We start from the raw sequence: 21,263 nt of genomic DNA, 5'->3' as shown, positions 1-21,263 counted from the left end.
TATATATATAATGGAAGATATGTCACAATAGCAACACTATGAATTCAAATTAAATTATTTCACTCAATTAACCTACAGGTTTTACTGAAAGGGAAGATATCCAATATTTTCATCTAATTAATGAAAATACTGAATAATAATCCCATTAATTACAAGAAGTATTAAATGTAAAAATAGTTACACTAGTAACAACTTGCCACTTAGAGGGTGGGCATCTTACCCCAAGGGTCTAATTCTTCTTATTTCAAAATAAAAACTGTATATTGTACTCCACAAATCGAAATGTGACCATAGATCCCTCATTAACAAATAGACACACAAAAAACTTTGCTTTTCAACATAATACAATGTTATTGATTACTATTTTCCAGAGACAAAAATTTAGATCAAAACTGTTTCAGCTGACTAAATCTCATGAATATTGATAAAATGACCAAATTAAAAATACCATAGCCATTCATCAAAAATGTTGAGATTAGATTTTTTTAAGCGATCATATTTCCTAATACAGGAAAATACAATGCTAAGTTAACCTTAAAGATAAATTTAAGAAGCTAACATTCAGTTAAATGTTTCATTGTCTCTCCTACAGTATATATTATGTAAAATTAAAATGTAATCAGAATCAGAATCAGAATGAGCTTTATTGCCAGGTATGTTTACACATACGAGGAATTTGTTTTCGTGACAGAAGCTTCCACAGTGTAACAGAATGACAGTGACAGAACAAAAAAACAGTTAATAAAAAAAATAAAAAAAAAATAGAACAAGTAAATAAGGAATAAAAATATATAAATTGACAGTTGTATGTGCAGGTATATTACAATAGACAGTTTTTGTATGTACAGGTACTGTATATTATGTGCAAATTTGAGGTGTAGACTGAGTATGAGTGTTAGATAAATAAGTGTATAAATAGTGTGTGTTCCACAGTTATTGTTAAGTGTTCATGAGATGGATCGCCTGAGGGAAGAAACTGTTCCTGTGTCTGGTCGTTCTGGTGCTCAGTGCTCTGTAGCGTCGACCAGATGGCAACAGTTCAAAGAGGGAGTAAGTTTGCAACTCTGTACATCAATCTGCAATCTTTTTCAAACTCTTTGACTTCAGGAATGCCTCAATCTGAGAGAGACAAAAGAGTGAGTGGGAGAGAAAATGAACGACAGCCACCACTAAAAGAAGAGCGGGACGCATCTCCCCCTCTGTTATACAAATCTTCTTCACCACAGCCCATGGAACATCTTTCTTCTGGGGTACGTTGTGTGAGTGCAGCTTTATTCTCTGGTACTTTCTGTAACGATGCCTTAAAAAGGACGACATCCCTTTGTAGGTTGTTTGCATATAATTTACACTGCATTTTCTGGAGATTCAAAATTGTTTTATGTATAGAAGTATTTTGTTTAATAAAATTGTTGTTAATTTTCTTGCTATGTGTATTTTTTGTTATATACATATATTTATATTTGTATATATATTTGTTCTTAATGTTTATAATTTTTATTTTCTGTTTGTCCTGATCACAAATAAAAACATCCTCTGTGCCAGGTACATTAATAAACTACTGATGTTTAAAAGCTATAGTACAAATGTGCTGTAGCTCTCTGTGAATGGCCTTTATTGTGTTGGCCTGATTCTCTGTGTGTTGGTGTGCAGAGAGCTGCTGATGAGGAACGGTTGCAGTTTCTTCAGCTGGTGTTTCAGAATTCTCAGTCTGGCCCGATCAGGCCATCTGTACTTCGCTCTCCGGCTCTCCTGCTTCAGGGTTTGTGTTCCAATGAATTATTCAAACTTCACATTTTTCCTTGACATAGTCAAAGTGGTGAAATCCTCAGAGGTATCATTATATTCCATATATTTACATGTTATGAATAGCAAAGGCATTTTAAATCACGAAAACTGCCATTGCATACAACTAATTCAAATTGTTTCAAAGTGTTTCAACTCAAAAGGTTTCAAAAGAAATAAAAATAAAAACAAAACATGAACTGTCTGAAGGATGTGCTGTTTAACAATGTAGTTATTTTATATAATACTGTTGTGGTCATATGTTTCTGTACCCCTTGTAGAATCTTCAAAATGCTCATTTAAAAAATTTATTTTTAAAGAGTGATCATTAAAATTGCAGGTTATTTTTTATGTAGTACTAACTGAATAGTACTAACTGAATTTACACAAATAACTCTGCAAACAACAACAACAACAATAATAATAATTATTGTTGTTGTTATGTTTAATTTTTTAATAATTTGCAGATTCTGCAAGGGGTGTGTAAATGTTTGACCACAACTGTCAAGATCAATATTTTATTATGCTGTGATTGCAGTGTATTATTCATAATATTTATATGTAATGTTATACAGTATATTATATATTTAGATATACTATTTTATTTATTACTGTTAATATAATATATATTATAGAATATATTAACACACACACACATAATTTAAAGACAATTTAAATAATTTTAGTTGAGATTTATAGTTTTAAAAACATTTTTTATACATATATTTATATAGTATATTTTACTAATTTAAAAACAATATAATATAATAAATAGCCGAAAAAAATAATTTGTTAAAGTACTCACAAATGTGCACTATTTTGCCTTATTCTTTAGCAAATGAGAGCAACCCAACAGCCTTGAACAGAAGAAAAGACACAGGTCACAGTGCGCAGACTTCCATCCAAGCTGTCTCTGGATCAAGCCAGCACAGGAAACAATCTTCCAGCTTTCATTCTCACAGGTAAGTACAGGTAAGAAAATAAAATTGTAATGGTATTAAATGTTCATCAGTAAGTATCTTGATGTCCCTCATGTGTCCTTCTCAGCCCAGTCGAGTCAGAAATCCAGAGATCCAACTCTTTTTTTGTAAACGGACAATGTCGCTGGCCAGGCTGTGACAAAGTCTTTGAAGGGTATACACATTTTCTGAGGTAAGTCTATACGTTTTTTTTTTTTACTATCTGAAGTAACATCAGCAAGCCTTCCTTGTTGGAATTGATCATTTTCAAACTTTAGAACACAGCTTTTGATTCTCATCCTGTCTAGACATCTGAACCGAGACCACAGCACAGATGAGAAAACGATTGCACAGTGGCGAGTTCAGCAAGACCTGGTACGCCACATGGAGAATCAGGTACATCAGTGATATAGTCTTTCACGGGCAGCACACACAAGTAACGCTTTGCATCATTGATCATCATCAGTTATCATGAATGAGGCACAAGAAAGTGAATCATGGTTTCATTGGTTTTGAGTCATTGAGTGTGAACCCAAAAGAATCAAACGTCTTGGTAACAGTGGTTTGAAAACCCACTGGCTCTAACAAGCTATATGTGATGATTTCAGCTCATTCAGGAGAAGCAGAAACTTCACGCCATGCAACTTCACCTTCATCTGTTTGAATGCATCTCGACGCGTACCGTAAGACTCTTCAGAATACTCTGACACTGCCACAAGTTTCATGAGAGCGTCTAGATATAGCGATTCTCAAATAAAAAATATGTAATATATAAATAAATATATATATATATAATTAATCATTGATTCCTACAGTCAATCCTGGAAGCCCCAGACAAACAGCGGACGCTAAACGAAATTTACAACTGGTTCACAAGAATGTTCTTCTACTTCCGTCACAATTCTCCTACATGGAAGGTACTAAACATGCTGACACTGCCAACTAACCATCAGTTTGAGATCTGGAGACAGTCCCATTTCTGTTCAGTTTGAAACTCAATTTAAGCATATTTAAAATATTAAAATGTATAATATGTATAATAATATTTTTGAATCATATTGTGCTTGTGCGTCTGATTTAATGCCATATAAATTAGCTTAATTAAAAAAAAAAAAAAGCTCCAGTCTTGAGCAGGTTTATTTATTAGATCCTGAGATTGGCCTGACATTTATATATATTTATTTATATTTATGTCCACATGGTGGAGCTCTTGACATAAAATCATACTGAATAATGGCAGTAGACCTGTTTCATATGAATATCAATTATATTCTCTGATTAACAGCTATTTCAACCTTTTTCTCAGAATGCTGTGCGACACAATCTTAGTCTCCACAAATGCTTTGTGCGGGTGGACGGGAGGACAGGGGCGGTGTGGACAGTGGATGAGGAAGAGTTTCAGAAGAGAAAAGGGCAGAAAATCCACAGGTCCTCTCATGCTCTTCCCTCATCCTTAGATGAATTACATACACAATGAGATGTGAATTAAATGTACAAAATAAGCTCATTGTTTTTAAAAGTCTGTGTCACAATTAACGTCTCATATGATGTTTTACAGGGACTACACTTTGAAATGGCCGACACCCTTCTCCCATTGTTCATCCCATGAAGCCTCAGATGTATCAGTAAAAGCCACAAATTCTCAGTGAAATGTTTTCCAAACGTTTAGTGAAGTATGCAGAAAAAAATTAAGTTCAGCTTTAGATGTTAGAGTTTTAGGTATGATCCTTAAGGATGGGATATTTGTTAATATTCATTTTTTGTATCTCTGAAGAAATGCCAACTAGTCTTCCTTAAAATAAGACATTACTGTCTTGCTTTATGTAATTTTATGTATGTAATGTATGTAAGTCTTTAAAACATGACATAAAATATTTTGTCTATATATATAGACAAAATGAATTAATGTAAGCATTTTTCAGTGTAACATTTTTATATGTTGTGCTAAATCTGGTTAAAATGATTAAAAATGAAATACAACAGCAATAACATATTAGAATATTCAAAATTATTCAGAATTTCACTTTGACGGACCAAACTCCAACCTGACCAGAAGAGGGCATCTGTGTGTGCGCACATTTTTGGGTGTGGTAATTCTGTAACAGAGCAGGCAAAGACAAAAAGCATCAAAGCTGCTGGAATGAAAGACAAAGAAATTTCCTCTCCACATTTCTAAATCGCATTCTGATCACACTTATACTGTAAAACAACTTAAAACTGAGCCACTGAATCAGGTTTGATCAAGGTCAAATTGTATGTTGAATCAAATATGTCTTATGAAATTCCTCACCATGTTAATTTGAATTAGAATTCCATTCTTTTTCTGCTTATTCTTCCTCAGGACACTTTTTTTCCACCCTATTTTGCACATCTGTGACTTCATGCTGCAGTCTAAAGGTGGAGAGTACATAAATCAACTGCATCTGCTCCCCTGTGGTTCTTTGTTTTGTCTTCCAGCTTGATGGGAATGGATCCATCTCTCATGATGCTTCAGCCTGTGCTTTTGTGCTCCTCTGCCACCACAGGCTTTTGCTCACCCTTACATTCCAGTGCCACTATGTGAATTCCCACAATGCCATTGATGGTGGGTTGGCACTGCATTCTAATATATATAATAGTTCACATTTGCCAATACACGGATATAATCTTACATGTATTAAAGCTTCCGCTTAGTAAAATAGTGCACTACGACGTACAAAAGCACCAAGTAGCCTACTTCGTATGACACAAGTGTGTCTTCGGTGTGATACAAAAGTAACGGCAGTCATGAACAAATGGGTCTGCCTGGACAAATCATTAGAGATGGAACAAACAATGCAACAACAAACATTTGAACAAACAATCAATTTAACAAATTGCTTCGCAAAAAAATAAAAATCGATGCACTCGAAACACTGCACTCGGGTGACACCTGCTGGTCAAAACAGTAAATTTGAACACAACCCAAAAGACATCTTTTACAAACCAATTAATGTCTTATGAAAGTGTAACTGCAAGTCAATTAATTCAATTGATTATGAAGTGTATGCATAATTTGTATTCTTTTTTAATTTGTAGTGCTTGTTTTATGTTTTTAGGCAATACTTGACTAAGAAGGCCAATTAGAACCCATTTTCACTCTACCTTTTTAATTATGCATGCATGTTTGTTAAACTTAATTAAAACAATTAAAACCATTAGACACAGTTTCGTGTTTTCACCTCTAGCGGCGAACCACCGGAAAGTTTCGAAACAAGGTTCAAAACATAATGACGAAACGAAGCCTCGTTTGCAGAAATCATGTGACTATAGCTATTTATTAACTTCTTAAATAATTAAGAATCATGTAATAAACTTAAATAAATAACTTCTTAATTTTATGAATTTCTATAAATAATTTTAGTTTCTGAAATGCACTGGTGTTTTCCGAAAAGACAGAATATTCCAAAGACAGTTTTATTGCTCACATTTTCCAGCTGTCTCAATGGGACTCCTCATGCCCGCTGATAATTTTATTGGTTCAGCATTGATCTGACAAAATATTTCAAACCCTATTTTTTTCTCTTGTTTCCATGGCCTTGAGTCCTGCAGATGTATTATGATAGGCAGTTGACAGCCGCAGGCTAGTTAGCTGGACCTTAATTACACCTCATTATACCGGCCTCTGGACAGCTTCACTGTTCCTGACAGCTGCCTCTCTCTGTGTCAGGTGCTTATTACCTGCTCTTCCTCCCCTGTGGACTTCCAAACAGGTGTCTCAGCCCGTGTCTGTGTTATACGACTGCTGTGTTTTCATTACCTGAACCTGCCCTTAGATATGCAGTGGAAACAGAGGATGGTATGTCCTTAGTGGCCTTTCTGCAGAGTTTTACAGCCAGAGAAAACATTCAGCTTTAATGGACAGTGTCCCCTTTTTTTTTTCTTTTTTTTTCTTCTTTTTAGCATTTTCAGGCTATATAGTTGAGCATAATCATAGCTATTTTCTATACACTCAGAATAGGTGTGTTTTGGTGGAAAGTGTGTCATCTCTGAGCTTTTTTTCACAGGTTTAAATGATTACAGAATGTTCTGTAATTTTGTTTTTAAAGTATTGCAATGGAGCTCAGATACCTATTCATTCTTCTATTGTAGACTGTACTGTCAAGTTTTTCCTGAATGCTCTGCTTGGTGGACTACAAAGGTAAGAATAAAATAGTCTATTCTTGAATCCAATTCATGTGTTTTCTATCACCAACTTGACCCTTTCCCCTCAAATACTGAAACGACTGTTTTTAGAATGCGCGATGTGTCGCTGACTGTCCAAACTAAAGCATGTGACACGCATGAGGCACGCGATTGGGTGTATCTTGCTAAGCACTGTGCACGTTTGGCACCGCAATGCAGGGTTAACACCCCATAAATCCGGGTAAAGAGAAGTGTTAACCCCGTTTCTAAATTACAAGTGTAAAATGTACCTTTACCCGGGGTTATAAAAGCAGGGTTTAGATCCAGGTGTTAAGCGCAGTGTGAAAAGCTCTATGGAATGGTAGTGCACTGCACAAAGTCTGATTCTTATTCAATTTGTCCCCTAGAACAGGAGACAAACTAGTTAATCTAGGCATACAGCACAAAGGTGAATATCTCACACCTCATTAGCCATCGCTCTTTAACAAGAAAGACAGACTCAACAGAGAATTGGGCTTGTAGGTTTTGTTTCACCTGTCTCGTCAGTCCCTGACAACTTCCCATCTCTGAAACATGCAAACGCTCGACATGGAGCCAGCGGGCTGGTATGTTTGACAGGCCAGGACAGAGATGAGGAATAGCATAAATGACACTTCTTCAACTAAACCACATCACAGAGAAGAGCCATAAATCACTCAGCACCTGTACAACCTGATGCAAACAGCTGCACTATAACCCGTCATTTTTCAGGTTTGCTGGGTGAAAATTGCTTTGAAAAGCATCTCAAAAGTGTTAATTCTTTACATTTCCTTAGATGTTTTGTCAGACAGTCAGCAATTTATTTGTGATTTAAAAACCCACTTTTTGGGGGTTTGATTATATAAAGATTATATAAAGATATTTGTTAATGTCCCCTTTTCTGTGTCTTTGTTTTCAAGTGTGACTGAGTTTGTACAGGCCCACGCCCCACGTGCTGACGTACCAGCCATCAAGCGCCCATATTCTCTGGTCTCAGCAGGAGGTAGACAGGCAGTGTTTTTCTGGTAAGTTCGGGGCTCTCTCTGCATTGTAAGTAGGATTATGAGGCTAAAGGCCATGCTTCACTCTCAGCCTGTCTGTCTATTCATCTTCCTAAAAGTGACTGTATGTTAATGACACACCCCGCACCTATATGGGGGTGTAACTATAATTATGAGCACTGATGTCTTGTGGACTTTCAAAAAACCAATGTCCTAAAAAGACTCACACTCAAGGCAGAAAAACAGCTTTCAAGTGACCTTAATATAACAAAAATTCTGAATCCTGTAAGCTTTAAAAATCAGCCTCTCAGACATGAAACTGCCTGTATTAAAGAAGTAAGTAGATCTAAACACAGGCATTGGTGTGTACATGCACTAAAAACAGCTTACTATTTTTTAACGTAGTACTGTTGCGGTGAGATGCCGACAATAGATGACTATGTGCTCTGTAATTTAACTAATCTCATTTTTTCAGTGGTATTTTAATGCCTAAGGTGTCCATCCTAAAATGAATCTATTCAAAATGCCCCCCCAACTAATTGACAAAGTGAACGTGTTTCTGTTTTCTCAGTATGCCCAGTTCCATTTAGTTCAATTCAATTTACTTAATCCCAGATCCCTACGGTCTTCACTCTGCTGAAGATAGTAAATTTCCTGGTCCATGTTTAATACCGTTAGTCTCTTTTGTTCTTGTTTAAAGATGTCACTGATTTGCTGTCTGTGAGGTTTGAGCCGTGTCTACACAGAACGCAGCTTAATTACATGAGTACACATTTATCTAAATTGCTGCTACTTGTATGACCTTGAAAGAGGAAAATCATATTTAGCAGAGAGACACATTTTAATAGGTTCTGCTAGACCTCATTAATTTCTCATCAGGAAAGGCCCTGGTCATCCATTCAGGTTTGAGAAACTTCAAGCTGGGCTTTTCTCCCCAAACACAGACGCCGGTATCTAAATCGACTATCTAAATTCATTACACCAATCCCCCATGTGTTTGATATTTTCTCACTAACTCTTTGTTCCTTCCAGCATCCCAGTTGCACAGCAGAATTTCCTGCACCGCATCTGCAATCTCCCTCACCTTGATGTTGTTAGACATATTACCTTTGAGAGAATGAAAGAGCATCTTTCTGCAGGAGAGGATGAAAGGGCGCTGGCCTCCATCTTAGCAGCACGGAGACGATCTCTCCGCAGGGCACCGCAGCTCTCTGATGCCTCCTGACAGCTTAGGACTTTCCTCAACTTTCAAGTCGTGATACAGTAGTCAAATAGCTCTGGGGGAGAAAGAAACCATAATGGGAGAGGCGAGAGAGAGAGAATTTTATCTCCTTTTTTCTTTTTAGCTTAACAAGTGCTGTGATCTAATTACCTGGGCAGAGACGTCTGGAGATGTGAGAAGATTCTAGAAAGACGACAAATATTCACTTGGAAATCATACTTACTAAAATAAACTTGAAGTATACTACTTTTTGGTAAGGGATGGAACAATCTCACCTGTTTGTTTTGACTTCATACTCTCTTAGGATGTGTTCACTGTAGTTTGGTTCTCTTGGTTCTATTGGTTTGCTTGGTATGGACCAAACAAGAAAATAATATAATTAGTCCTGTTGTTCACACTGCCATTTTTACACCAAACCTAATGATACAAAACAAACGACATAATGATAAGGTCGCAACCTTAATTGGACCGTTTTTATGATATTTTATGACATGATATTATGCAACTGAACTTACCAAACATCCAAAACAATGCTGCACTCAGCTAAACGTGCTTGTTTTATGCATGTGCACATATGATGGTATTTTTAGCAGCTGATAACTCACAAAGAACTTGTTACAAAAATGTGTAAAGGATTCAGCATGTAAATGTGTAAACATACAAATGAATGGAGACGGCGGTTCCGACAAATGTACCAAACTGTAACGAGCAGTATTAATAATGATAGTTCATATGATGAGAAAAGAGTGGGATTGGTTAATTTTGATGTTTTTGGTCCATGTTGCATTCATTTTTCAGTTGAACCACACCCGAGTTTGTTTGTAAGCAAGTCGAGAGACCCATCTTTTCAGGGGGTCTCGGTTCATTTGTTTAATGTACTAACAGAGCAATCACATTGATTTAGTGTGAATACAAAAAAAAAATAGGTTCCTAAAGGGTTTTTGCAGCAATGCCATAGAAAAGCCATCTTTGGTTTCCCCCAAAAAACCTGTCAGTAAACAGTTCTTAAAAGAACCATTTTTTCCCTTAGGGTAAAGAACCTATTAAAAAATCTGAAGAACTTTTTTCCACTATGAAGAACCTGAAAAGGTTCCATGACTATTAAAGTTCTTCATGGGACCATAAGATGTCAACATTAAACCTTTATTTTTAGAGAGTGTAATAGTAGACAACCTGGATTAGACCGAACAAACCGATTCACTGCTGCTAATCAAATGCGTATGCACGTACAAACACAGAGAAAGCCAAACGAAGAGAGGATTTGAAGCCTGTTTGATTGGCGATGTGAACACAGGCATAGACATGTCATGCTTAATTCTGGTCCAGGGATTTCCAATGGGTTTGACTCCGGCAGGCTGGTGTTTCTGTTGATGGGACTTTAAATGAGACATTCTTGTAAAGCAGAGATCATGATATGAACAGCTTCCGTATAAACAATCTTACATGCATGAAAACACACATTCATGCCCAGGCACACACAGAGACATGTGGGAACACACACACACACACACACACATGCATATATGGACATACAGCGAAGTGTAAGGAGAGTGGGAGGGAGGGGTGGAGAGATTAAGATGAAGAGCGAGAAGATGAATAGCAGGATAATTAGCCTCATCTCCCAGGACCTGACAGAAATATGCAGTTGAGATGGATGGAGTCCATGGAAAAATAGAGCCTATAGTCCACCCCCTGCCCCTCATTCACCCATCCCCCCAAATCCTCTTCCCATCCCAGCATTCAAACGGAACTATGGAGAGAGGCAGAGAGAGAGAGAAAGAGTAAGAGCATCCCTATTGGGTTGGTTATCAAAAGCCCCTCGTTCCCCAGAAATCCTCTCTGAGAAGTCAGCGAGGAGAGTCTTAAAGAGAAAAACACAGTTTTAAACCTAGCTGACAAAGAAAGCCACAAAACTCAGTAAAAATCACCATAGAGCCTTAGCAGAGTTACCACAGTTTCTTTTCAGATATTTTTTTATAAAAAATATAGATGTATTTGAACATTAAAAAAATATAATTTTACATAAAAGTTCAACAACATGCAAATAAAATAAATATTTTATTTTTCTATTTAAACTGTCAGTGGTTTATTATTAATTAAAATAAATAGTGTAGATTTATTGAGATCTGAGCCCTGTTAAGAACAGAAGTTGATCCTGTTGCTTTGAATTTTTCCTATCAGGATGCCTTTCATATAGAGATAACCATCTTGGAAAGATAACATTGTTAGGCAGAGCAAATCCTTTTAGATGTTTTTCTAAAACAAGACACAATCCCTTTCTTTCCCAGACAGAAACCCCTTTGCAGGTTGTGTGTAACCTTTAGTATCTGTCTAACTTTCTGTGATGCAGACTAAAAACATACACTTTAATCCTTTAAAAAACTTTAATCCTTCATCAGTGCTAAAAAAACAAAACAAAAAAAAAACAAGTGGGAAGTGTGAAGATGTTCATCCACTGACTGAAAGCATCAATCTATCAATTTATGTCTCTTATTTTTTGTTATGTTTCATATTTCTCTTTCTTGATGCTTGGTGATCTTAGTTGACAAAAGCTGAGAGCGTAGCGTTGCATCTGTCAAATGAAAATGGAATCCATTATAATCAAATATACATTATAATTGCTGTTTACACCGGATGCACTGCGTTGCGTAGCGCCGAAAGATGCCTGTTCTATTTCTGATGTACTTGCGCTACTTCTGACAACTTGATAAATGGCTTATAGACTTACCATTGAGGTGATCTTTTTGGAAGTTTTGCTTTGATGTGTCCAGTGTAAACAGCATGTCAATGGACATGCTCGGTGTAGAAAACTTTTTTGTCACATTATAACTGGAACAATCACTTGTTGAGTTGTGTTTGTTGCCTCTTTGAGTTATTGGGTGTATTTCTTTCCTTAAATATGAGGTTGTCATTGGTGTTTGTTTATTGCATTTTACGGAATAGCTGGTTGAAAATCTTGTTTTAACAAGCATTTTGCACATTGCAAGATGTCATCTTTTTCTGAGACTACTAGCTCAGAGCTTGCTAACAATAGCATATGCCTGACAAACAACATGTCAAAAAATTGTCAATTTAACATTATTAAAATGATGACTGTAACCCAATTTTATCAAGTAGATATGACTAAATGAAGTTTGTGCAGCAAGGCCAGATCTAATTCCTTTAGGATTCTTTACCTTTCTTTCTTTTTATGCTTTTCTCATTAAAATAAATAGCAGGATTTCCTTAAATGTCTTTACACAGTGCTCTGGTGCAGGAGACTTATGAAATCAGTATGACACATGCTGCTAATGTTCAGCATTATAGAGAGTGTCTGCCAAATCTCCAAAATTATGTTAGATTAGATATGAGGTATTAGTTTGGACTAAGGCCTCCGTTATGGATTAACAGAGGTTGGGGTTTTATTAAAAACAGAAACCTTAAGGTCAAATTCTTGTTGCATTAGAGTTGAACCACTTTTTTGTATTTGCCCTTTAATCAAATAAAAATGGGGTTCAGGATGTTTTTGGAAAAGAGTGAGTTTTATTTATTTTTTTATTTTTATATTTTTGCTTTTTCTCACCAAGGACCTTAAATAACTTCAAGCGTTTAAGTTGTTTTCAGTGATATAGTTGATTGTTAAGTTAACTGTCTAAATCTAGAGACTAATGATTGGATTTCACATGTTCCCCTCTTTGAGGGGTTGTGATCTTAATGCTTTGACTCTTGGTGATCTCAGCAGAACCAGAATTTCTCGGTATGTTTCTCACTGATATAATCAGAGGCTCTCATTGGCCAGAGAGAACGGAAAGAGGCTTCTTCTGGGAAAAGCTGACAGTTACAGGTGGGTTTTGTTGACTCTCTCTCTGACCTTCTTCCTGTTCTCCCGTGGTCTGATGGGAAATTGTTCATATCCGTTGGAGAAAACCAACCCTCGCAAAAGTCTGTGGGTCATGCATGATGTATAGCCAAAGATACAGAATATGAAGTTCCCTTCATTCATTTTTGCTCATGTTTGTCATCATGCTGTTTCAGAGAAAACCTAACAGCTAAACAAAATAACACTAAGTTTGAGAGTAACATATGGTGAAATTCAACCATTTTCAGTGCTATTGTATGTGTGATTGTGCTTTGGGAACTTTCCATAATACTTTTGCAAGCTAAGTGAAGTCAAAATAACTCATTCTAACTGTAAAATATTTGTAAGTTCCTGTATGCATCTGTGACTCTAGTACACAATAGGGATGACGGAACAAAATACTCTTGTAAACATTGGATCCTGCCATACTCTTCCTTGCACGTTTTGGATAGGGATATATTACCATGATATAGCTGCCAAAGCAAAGCAGTGGTGCTGGAAAAAACCACTGGAAAAGTTCAGAACGAATACGTAAGTCTCATGAGCAAACCGGAAACTAAATTAGAGTAAGTCTCCAACAATATAATCATTGCAAACTCTTTTTGGAGGGAAAAGGAGAACAAAATATGAATATCACATGTATAAAATCAATCCATCATATTTTACAGGTATTTTAGGGCCTTTTAATTATAGAAGGAACCAAAATATGGACTGAATACATAAAAAATATATAAAACATAAGAAGTGACAAAAAGATCCTGTGTGCATGCTGCACCTAGCTGTAGTAATTTCCTCTTGTAGAGGAAGTATGTAGGTGTTTCACATGCATCTGTTGGATGTGACTGTCAGCTACATCAGATTGGGTGTTCAGAGGAAATCCTAGTGACAGTGCCCTGGGTGGGAAACTACACTTCACCCTTTTCTGATACTGCCTCTTATCCTGTTCAACACCAAAGCAAACAGAAGCACCAAATACTACTGTAGAGTGGAGCGCCATCTGTCCACCTCTCCAACTGTTTCTATAGAAGTAATAATTATTTATGAGTAACACATTTTTTGGTCCCACTTTATATTGTGGCCCTAATACCTGTGTACTTACATAGTAACTAGATGTGTACATAGTATGTAACCACACTGTAAGTACACATTGGTACATAGTATCTACAGCTGTAATGTTTGTGTAACTACACATATGTAACAACCCACTGAATGGTATGTGTAAATACAAATGTGTAACCGGACATTGGTAACAACACTTTTTGGTAATGAAAGTACAAATGTGTAACAGGACTAACAGCACTTTTTGGTAAAGGAAGTGTTTACACTTTATATTAAGTAAACAATTCCTATGGATTTACCATGTAATTACTCTGATGTTACACAGCAGAGGCCAGTAAGTTAGGCTTTACATATAAATTGTGGTTGGTGTCCAGAATGTTACACTTTATATTAAGTGGACAGTTCCTGAGGAGTTACCATGTAAGTACACTGGTATTACAGTGGTGCACCAACTCCACCAACTTGAGATCCAACTCCTCCCACTTTACATATCCCTAAACCTACCCATCTCCACCCCCTGGTCAAATGGTTCCAATTACTCTTATACATATTGTTGTTACAAAATGTAGTTATATATGTCCTTTTACACATTTGTACTTGCACAAACCATTCGGAGGGTTGTTACATGAGTGTAGTTACAGAAATATTACAGCTCTAGATACTATGTACCAATGTGTACTTACACTGTGGTTACATAATACGTACACATCTAGTTACTATGTAAGTACACAGGTATTAGGGCCACTTAATATGAAGTGGGACCAATCTGTATTCATCAGTAGAACTACTTACATGCATTCGCACCTGTTCCAAAATGATGCGTGAAAACTTTTTCTGCCCACAGAAATATGAGTGAATGAGACCCAATGTTTCATTCACTTGCTCATCCGAAGTTGTAACTCTGATCGCCTGGACCTGTACATGTAACTTGTGGCATAAATGTCCACCTTCTAAAGTACATCTATTCAGTTCAATTCACAATACACATAATTTCAAAGTAGCTTTACAGAAAATGCATGTTTCAAATTTTACAATCAAAAAGCCAAGGTGACTCTGTCAAAGAAAAAAATCAGTGATGAAGTATTGGAGAAAAACCTGAACTCATCAGTGGAAGCCCATTCTCTGGCATAAGGTAATATTCAATGGCAATAATATATAGCTCTAAGGTCATACAAGTCATGGTTAGTATATATACGCCTAGTGGTCTCAAATCAAAGGTTACACACCTCACTCTCACAGAAAAGAAGTTTATTCCAAAATTAGAGGTAACTGACATAATTCAGGCAGCTTAAATATGTAACAAATATGCAAAAACTATTCGGTCTTAAGACTTGAAACAAAACTGAAACAAATGCCTTTTTGTGAAAACTGTGAAAAAATTTTCATTAAGATTTTCTGCATGTTTATATTGTCAAGGACTGCAAAACGACTAGGTTTGTGTCATTGCTGGTATGACCTGCATTCCCCGAACCCCTTCACCCATAGCTGCATACCTCTGTCGGCCGTCCCAAATCATTTTCTCCATGTGAAAGCAAACAAGAACGATCGATTCATCCTCCCATCAAGTAGAGGAGCACTGCAGCATTCTTGTCAGTAAAATCGTGAGCATCTACAGGAGTGAGGGATTGAATATTTGTGAGACGAGTAGGCTTATGACTGAGTTGGGGAGGTGAAGGGTCTTGGGCTCCATGGGAGAACAGGGTGACCCCCACACAAAGGGCCAAACAGAGACATGGGGTTTGTTTTGGAGGCAGACACACACACATACACACGTAAGAGAGGAATTTGAGAATGCCCTGATGTGAATGCTGTCTTTAATCCTTTTCCTGGTCACCCTGCTTCTTTCGTTGTGGGCCACCAAGGCTGGACTGTCAGGAATCTCAAGAATTCTCAGAGTGCTTTTTACCCTATTCCTGCATGGAGACACCGGGCACAATGACAGCACTGCCCTGTCTGTGTACAGGGTCAGATCCCCCTCAGTGTCTTTCTCTCTCTATCTGCCACCTCTTTCCGCTCTCTTACCCCTCAACTGTGATGTGCCAAAAACCTGTTAACTATTGTGTTGGATATTGTAACAACATAAAGAGAGTAGCAAAATCAGTATCAGATGCACATGTAAGAATGTAACCAAGTATTTAATAATGAGGGGGGCAAAAGATACAATTTTAGAAAGATATTAATCAACCATTTGAATACTAATGAAAATGAGTCCCACTGAATGTCTAAAGGTATTTTCCTGGTGACAGATATTTTAACATCTCTCAAAAGTGCTTTTTTGACTAAATCTAAATCTAGTAAAGTAAAACACAAGCAGTTTTGTTATTGTCAATTGAAACTAAAACTGTTATTAATGGTTTTTGGTAAAATAAATAAAGTTAAAATACAATGAAAGATAGATATTAAATGGAAAACTTTAGAACTGTTGCCTTGGCAACTAACTGAACTAAATAAGTTGAAGTACTAAAATTACTGAAATAAAAAATAAATGAAAGCTAATAAAATTAAAGGGGTCATATGATGCGATTTCAAATTTTCCTTTCTCTTTGGAGTGTTACAAGCTGTTCATGCATAGATAAGATCCCTGAAGTTGCAAAGACTAAAGTCTCAAACCCAAAGAGATATTCTTTATAAAAGTTAAGACTTGTCCACGCCCTCCTAAAACGCCTCGTTCAAACACGCCCCCACATGTCTACGTCACTGTGTGGGAAGATTTGCATAACGCCGCCCAAATGTTCACGCAAAGAAAGAAGGCATAACTTTTATTCTCGCTGTAGTATTGTTGTTGCCGCTGCCGCCATGTCGTGGAGGCGCTGTGTGTTTCGTTGTGAACGTGAAACTACTTTGTTTGGCCGCTTCGTCGTGCCTAGAGCTGATCCATGCTGGTCGCTGAGGAAATACATCAAATTCGCTAGGGTGTTTCGCCGGATCGGCTTTCACCGTGGACGAAGCGGAGTCTGGCCCGGGATCGTCACATGTGGTTGCCACAAGCCCGCCGGCCGCGCATTTCTCAAGCCCGCCGGCCGCCGCTCGCTCTAGCCCACCTGCCTCCGCTCACGGTACACGGCATCACAGTATGGTGAGGGGCGTAACATTTCCGTCACACGCTTGAGGTATTCAGCTAATCACAACGCACTGGATAGCTGGCCAACAGCAATAATGTACAGTATGTGGAAAATAATGTGTTTTTTTAACCTTAAACCGCATAAACACATTGCATTACACCAAATATACAACAATGTTCTTTTTAGCAACATCATATGACCCCTTTAAACTAAATTAAAATGAAAATATAAAAATGAAAGCTAATTCAAAATATTAATACATTCAATAATAGTATATACATAATACTAAATTAACATATAATTAAAGCGTTAGACCATTTTCAAATACAAGTGGTAGACAAAATTGTCCTACCTTTAATTTGAAAAATAAAAAATAAACACAGAAGCTACAAAATCTAAGCTTTTCAAAAGCAAAACCCAACCTGATTGTATCTGTTACACCAGATGTGGCATGATAAAGTAATAATCTCTTCCATTTTTGCCCTATAGAGCCAGGACACATTTTGTTGCTTGCTTGGTTTCTATTTCCGCGTCGTTGCGCTGGGTAGCCCCGCCCATTGTTTAATATGATTGGTCTAAAATCAGCTCAACATGTACATTAAACATGAACTATTTTCTAATTGGCTGAGATTGTATCACACAGCAATTTCACCAGAAAACAGCACAGCTATACTGTGAAAAACACATCTGTTGTTTATAGTGATTTTTTCAGCTCAGCCCATAAGGCTCATGTAAAGCTACATTAAACACCAACATATAATCACCTTCCTCCACAGTCAGAGGTAGAAACGCCAATAATGCAACTTATTCTGTGAGGTTGTGTTTTCAAAATAGTCTAACACAGTGCACTAGCATAAACATAATATTGAAATAATTTTAGACCCAATATGACTGGCTAAATGTTCAAATGGTAATATTTTCCGAGTTCTATTCATTTAAACATATCTGCCTTTAGAAGATAAGACTATTATCACCAGAGTGTCAGAGCGGCTGACAGAAACCCGCTCTGTCTCACATCAGAGAGAATTAAATATGAGGTCTCACCCCGACTAGGAGGTTTATTATAACCCATGCAACCTGACACCAAGGGTAATAACTCTAAGTTAATAGGACTCAGTATTGGGAACTTCATGTACTTGCTTATAATTAATGATTCCCTCTTTGTAAGATTAATTTAAGACCTGGTTTATTAGCTGGATGACAATCCCTCATTCAGTGCCTCAATCAGGCAGCGGGGGCTCCGTGCAGTTGAGTGCTGGCAGGGAGCTGGTTAACACTGACACGGCTGGCTGGTTTTAATAGGGAGGTAGTGGAGAGAGGGCGAGGTACAGCACACAGCACAGCCGACACCTGCAAACACTTGACTGGACTCGTACAGAGAGGCAGCGCGTCTGACTCTGGAATACTAACGGATTTGTTCCTCATGATATTGTGAAAGATGAAAGTGCGCCTGGAAATGGGAAAGTTTTTTTGAGCTCCGCGTAATTCTCAAAAGGTAACCGGTTTATGAACGCTAGCTAGTACTTTAACTGCGCAAACTGGAAACTTTGACAACTGAGGAAGAACGAAGAACCAACCTACAAGCCTACAAACAAATGGACATTGACGCGTTTAGGTGTGTTTTGTGACTGTTGTGTTCGCATCGGACAGCTGCGTGCCACGGAATGTAACATCTTCCATCGCAAGTTACCTGGACAAGAAGTAAGTGGATCTTTAAAGAAAGAAACGTGTTTGAAACATTAAGCAGTGTTTTTGTTTGCTACGGTTTGTTAATTTGCTCATCTTTGAGATCTTTGTTTACATTATCATGTCACTTACAGGCTGTGTCTCAAACAGTGAGCCTAACAAGAGCACTTATGGGAAGCATTTTTGGGCATCATCACGCATATATGATCCCCCAGAATGCAGCTGACACGGAAAATGCATATACTGTCAAAACATTTAAAGATATTTGAGGTTCCACAGATGGCTATACTGATGAAACGTTCTAGAGAACCTATAGGACCCCATTGAAAGGGTCAGTTCACTGAGTAATTCACAAAATGGGACCTATAAGTTTTGAAGTGCCACCAGTATCTCATTTTTACATATAATGTTTTTACCAAGTCTTATTTGGGGGGCTGCTTACAGCCATTGTCTCAGGGTCAGTGGTCCACAAGGTCCTGCGTCTTCATAGATGCCATGAGGTTCCCACATCAGCCTTCATTGTCCACTTTACACCCACATGACAAGTTGCTCAGGAATGATCAGTTTTCTGTTAAAGCAATCTCAGCAGGCAACTTTAGAGGACTATGAGGTGACATTTCAAAATGCACATTATATGTTCACCGGACCAATTTATTATTCATTCACAGCCCCAACTGAAAAAATAATGCATTATAAATCTGAAGTTAAAGGCATAACAGATCAGAAATAATGTCAGATATATAATTTGTAGGTTTCTAACCCTAAATTTTACATATGCAGAATAAGAGAGGGCATTAATTATGTACTATTTCTAATAGTACTTATTTTAATCTAGCTCAGAGGAGAAGTTTTATTGCAGTTGGTACACAGTTCAAGACACATCAGGCATTATAAAAGAGGCTAAAACTGTTGAATGTGTGGTTTATTTGGTCCTTTAATCAGTCCATTTATTGATTTGTAAAGTGAACTTTGTCTGAAATACTGCCCTGGCTGTACAACATTTGGTGGTTTCTGGTATCAAACAGCGATGCTTGATGTGTGGGACACTCAAAATCCTGCACAAAACATGAAAAGGCTCTTAGTGGTTATGATTTTAAGGCTGTTTCGAAATTCACGTCCTGTGCTTGTAGCGGTTGAAATATAAAAAATGCATTTCTTTAGCGTCCTTGCTCAGTGAACTTGAGGATGTTTTTTGATGCTAAGACAGAGAAGATGAATAAGGAATTGATTAGTAACTCAGTTTATGTGCTCATGGGTGTAAATACTGGTTAGAATCCTTTAATGCACCACATGAAGGTATTTACGCAATTCTCTGTTTGTTACCTTGATCCTTACTAAATGCCTCTTCTATGTTGTTCCTCTGGCGTATTTGTATGCTGATTTTTTTTTATATGTTGCTCTAAAAGCTTCTGGCCTTGATATAAAGATGGACTGTTTTAGTGGTATAGAATTTACACCAACCTATTGAAGTTATTCAAAACCAACCTGCTGCTTGAAAGACTTGACAGTGGAATTCTGGGATCCATGTGGATCGTATCTCATCAATTATTGAACAGTTATTGAGGCAGACGAGGAAAGAAGGTCTGAAATCGATTGAGAGGCATCTTGCCCTGAGGGGTTCACTGGATCTGCCTTTATTTTGGTTTTGTTGACAGGCCTTAGTGAAATATTAATCTTGCCAATCATACACTATACACTGACTTACCTAGAAGCTGTGCCATCCATACTAAAATGCTTGTGCCATCTTTTTTTTTGTTCAAGGCTTTTAGTTATTGATGGAATTATGTGATTTTGAGATTTTGCATAAGTACATTTATGTTCACTATAGAGAAAAACAGTGGTCCCAAAATGTATATTTTAATCTTATTACATTAGAAATAAAATGTCAAACCACATGGCTAAGAATAATTTTTTGCAGATGCCATTTTTTTGTGATTACTTATAACCAAATGGTCTCAAGGTGATTTTTTTTGTGGATCTCCTGAAGTTTGCTCAGGTGTCCAAACAGAGTAACTATAGATGCAGTTCATCACAGTCACATGTTCCACTAACATTTCAGAACTACAAAGTGTCCAAATACTTTGTGTCATCATTTTAAACAATATGTAATGTTTTATAAATTTAAAGTTCTCTAAAATAAATGAAACTTGGTTTGATGCTTTATTTAATGCAATGTCATGCTTACACTTTTTTGAGGCTGCTAGTCTTCAAATGTTTTGCATCCAAGTTTATCCTTTCTTAACCATTTTTCGTTTTCCTTGTCATGAGGATGAAGAAGATGATGATAAAAGACTGAAGTAAATATTCTAAATTGGTCACTTTGTTCTATTCTGAGCGTTCCTTGAAGACATTATGAGGTCATGTTTGGGAAGAGAGAGAACTCTGAGCTGATGTCTTTGTGTTTATTACAATTTGAACATTTAAGAAGGGAATCTTTTTATATAAAAAACCCTTAAAGGCACATAAATATTCACATGGATACTTTTCCAGGCA

General features: G+C 37.0%; 2 protein-coding genes across 2 annotated transcripts in view; both read left to right on the top strand.

Annotated features, from left to right (window-relative positions):
- The window catches only part of LOC107745815 (forkhead box protein P2-like), a 6,437-nt gene extending 2,009 nt beyond the window's left edge, over nt 1-4,428 (top strand). The window contains exons 2-10 of the mRNA XM_016559821.1: nt 1,108-1,257; nt 1,655-1,759; nt 2,618-2,744; nt 2,830-2,934; nt 3,050-3,137; nt 3,350-3,424; nt 3,557-3,658; nt 4,048-4,169; nt 4,300-4,428. Of these exons, the coding sequence (XP_016415307.1) occupies nt 1,110-1,257; nt 1,655-1,759; nt 2,618-2,744; nt 2,830-2,934; nt 3,050-3,137; nt 3,350-3,424; nt 3,557-3,658; nt 4,048-4,169; nt 4,300-4,390 (963 nt within the window). The 5' untranslated portion in view covers nt 1,108-1,109 and the 3' untranslated portion in view covers nt 4,391-4,428. The remainder of the gene's footprint in view (nt 1-1,107; nt 1,258-1,654; nt 1,760-2,617; nt 2,745-2,829; nt 2,935-3,049; nt 3,138-3,349; nt 3,425-3,556; nt 3,659-4,047; nt 4,170-4,299) is intronic.
- A 13,909-nt stretch (nt 4,429-18,337) lies between these two features.
- Nucleotides 18,338-21,263, top strand: part of LOC107745751 (semaphorin-3F-like) — a 36,599-nt gene continuing 33,673 nt past the window's right edge. Inside the window, exon 1 of the mRNA XM_016559703.1 lies at nt 18,338-18,785. The gene's annotated coding sequence lies outside the window, so the exon portion shown is untranslated. The remainder of the gene's footprint in view (nt 18,786-21,263) is intronic.

The sequence above is a fragment of the Sinocyclocheilus rhinocerous genome, unplaced genomic scaffold, assembly GCF_001515625.1.
Source record: "Sinocyclocheilus rhinocerous isolate Xijiao unplaced genomic scaffold, SAMN03320098_v1.1 scaffold558, whole genome shotgun sequence".
Classification (NCBI taxonomy): domain Eukaryota; kingdom Metazoa; phylum Chordata; class Actinopteri; order Cypriniformes; family Cyprinidae; genus Sinocyclocheilus; species Sinocyclocheilus rhinocerous.
Note: the sequence above shows the minus strand (reverse complement) of the source record. Positions and strands in the feature narration are given on the sequence as shown.